Source organism: Gekko japonicus, unplaced genomic scaffold, assembly GCF_001447785.1.
Source record: "Gekko japonicus isolate JY-2015 unplaced genomic scaffold, Gekko_japonicus_V1.1 scaffold180, whole genome shotgun sequence".
Classification (NCBI taxonomy): Eukaryota; Metazoa; Chordata; class Lepidosauria; order Squamata; family Gekkonidae; genus Gekko; species Gekko japonicus.
Genome location: NW_015174278.1, coordinates 312629 through 314867, shown reverse-complemented (window position 1 = coordinate 314867; position 2239 = coordinate 312629). Strand labels below are relative to the sequence as shown.

At 49.0% G+C, this 2239-nt stretch overlaps 1 protein-coding gene across 1 annotated transcript in view; it reads right to left on the bottom strand.

Moving 5' to 3' along the window:
- Positions 1-506: 506 nt before the first annotated feature.
- The window catches only part of GJA4 (gap junction protein alpha 4), a 7527-nt gene continuing 5794 nt past the window's right edge, over positions 507-2239 (bottom strand). The window contains exon 2 of the mRNA XM_015423820.1: positions 507-1568. Within this exon, the coding sequence (XP_015279306.1) occupies positions 507-1562 (1056 nt within the window). The 5' untranslated portion in view covers positions 1563-1568. The remainder of the gene's footprint in view (positions 1569-2239) is intronic.

Below are 2239 nucleotides of genomic sequence, written 5' to 3'. Positions count from 1 at the left end.
CTGGGAGGCAATTTCCGGAGAGTTTTTACAGTTTAAGATGATGTCCCAGCAATCGATCTCAAAGGTCCAGCATGTCCTTTCATTTACTGGTAAAACTCAATGAGTTAACAAAAATGGATCACAAACACAAAATTAAGAGAGGAGACTTGTTGGAGGCTACTGTCTCCCCCTTGCTTCCCCCCGAGTCTAAGACAACATTTCAAGAGTCACCATGTAGCACCCCACCTGAGTGATAGTTAAATGCCTATTAAGCACCCATTCCTCTGGCTTGCAAGAGGTGGTATCCCAGTGTCCACATGACACAGTAGTTCATGCCCACCAGGAAGTCTGGGCTACCACCTATATAGCAGGATAACAGGATGCAAACCAGGCAGCACCTGAACAAGAATGTTGAGTCACATTTCACTAGAGCCTCTAGAAACTAGTGACAAGAAGGTCCATTAGAGAACACTAACTAGAAATGGTTGCCATCAAGGCAGCAGAACTGGATCTAGATGGCTTGTTCACTAGACATACTGTTTTTTGGATGTGCTGCTGCTTGGCCGACTGGACTGTCTTTCCTGAGAGACGTGGACTTCAGGGCCTTGTGTTGCAAATACATCGGGGGGCTTCCTCCCATCTTGTAAGGCCAAGGTTTCTTCAGTGTTGAAATTGGCCCAGTTCTGCTCACTGGACAGCTTGTTGTAGGCCTGGTAGGGTGGGTTATGCCTCTCAGCCATTGGGAGGTAGAAGTAGGACTTGTCCTGATATGGCCTGTTGGGCATTTCACAAAGTTTGGTTGAGTAGCTATTGGCATCGCAGGGTTGCGGAGGAGCAGACAAAGAATAGCAGTCTCCTTCCTTCATGGTGTTGAGTAGGTTCTTGCCACAGAGGTGGAAGAGCTCTATAAGGTTGAGGACAAGGGAGATTAGGCCCACCACAAGCATAAAGATGATGAAGATGGTCTTTTCAGTGGGGCGGGAGACAAAACAATCCACCAGGTGCGGGCATGGGTACCCCTCACACACAAAACGTGAGTTCATAATGAGGCCATACAGGTACCACTGGCCAACCAGAAAACCAGCCTCAAAGATGCTCTTGAACACCACACTGATGGTATAAGTCCACATCAGAGGCCCACGGATTCTAATCCTTCCGTCCTCCGCTACAGAGATCTTGGCCATCTTCTTCTCGATCACCACCAGGGCATCTGCCACCTTGTAATCCTTGGATTGCAGAGCCCGTAGCTCACTTTCCCGCTCCTTCAGCTTCTCCTCTCTCCTAGAGAGGTAGATGACGTGCCCCAAGTAGACCAAGGTGGGTGTGCTGACAAAAAGGAACTGAAGCACCCAGTAACGGACATGGGAAATGGGGAAAGCATTGTCATAACAGACATTGGTGCAGCCAGGCTGCTTGGTGTTGCACACAAAGTCTGACTGCTCATCTCCCCAGACAGATTCCCCAGCAAGGCCCAGGATCAGAATACGGAAAATGAAGAGGACTGTCAGCCAAATCTTCCCAATGACTGTTGAGTGCTCCTGCACCTGGTCCAGTAACTTCTCCAGGAAGCCCCAGTCACCCATCTTCTGCTAGCAAGAGCAAAGAGACAAGAGGACAAGAGTCATTCCTTCCTGAAAACCTGTTATCTATATGGTAACTTGGGATATGGAATGGTTATGGTATAGCCCGATCTCGTTAGGTCTTGGGAACTATGCAGGGTCAGGACTTGGATGGGAGACCACCACAGAAGCCTCTGCTGAGGAAGGCCATGCCCAACCACCTCACTTGCCTTGAAAGCCATTTGCTGGCGTCACCGTAAGTAGATTGTGACTTGACAGCACACACTCTGTCAAATATCATAGTGATGGAGTCTCCATCACCCATTACCTGAGCAGCTCATGACCCAAAGTGAAGGAGGGGCAGAAGAAGGGACTAGGGAGAGGCAGAAAAGAAGTAGGGGGACTGGAAGAGAAAAGCTGGTAGAGGAATATCGATGAAAGAAGAGAGCTGTACATGACTGGGAACTGCAGAGGTGAAGAGAAGGCAGAAGTTCAGAATAGTGTAGTGTTTAGAGATAGTGTGGTTTAGTTGTTAGAATGTTGTAGAATCTGGGAGAATCGTGTTCAAATCTCCCACACTGTCGTGAACTTCGCTAGGTGGCTCTGGGAGATCCACTGCCTCTAAACCTCGCCTACCCCACAGATGGTTGAGAGGATAAAATGAGGCGGGGGGGGGGGGGGGAAAACCCCATTAACCACCT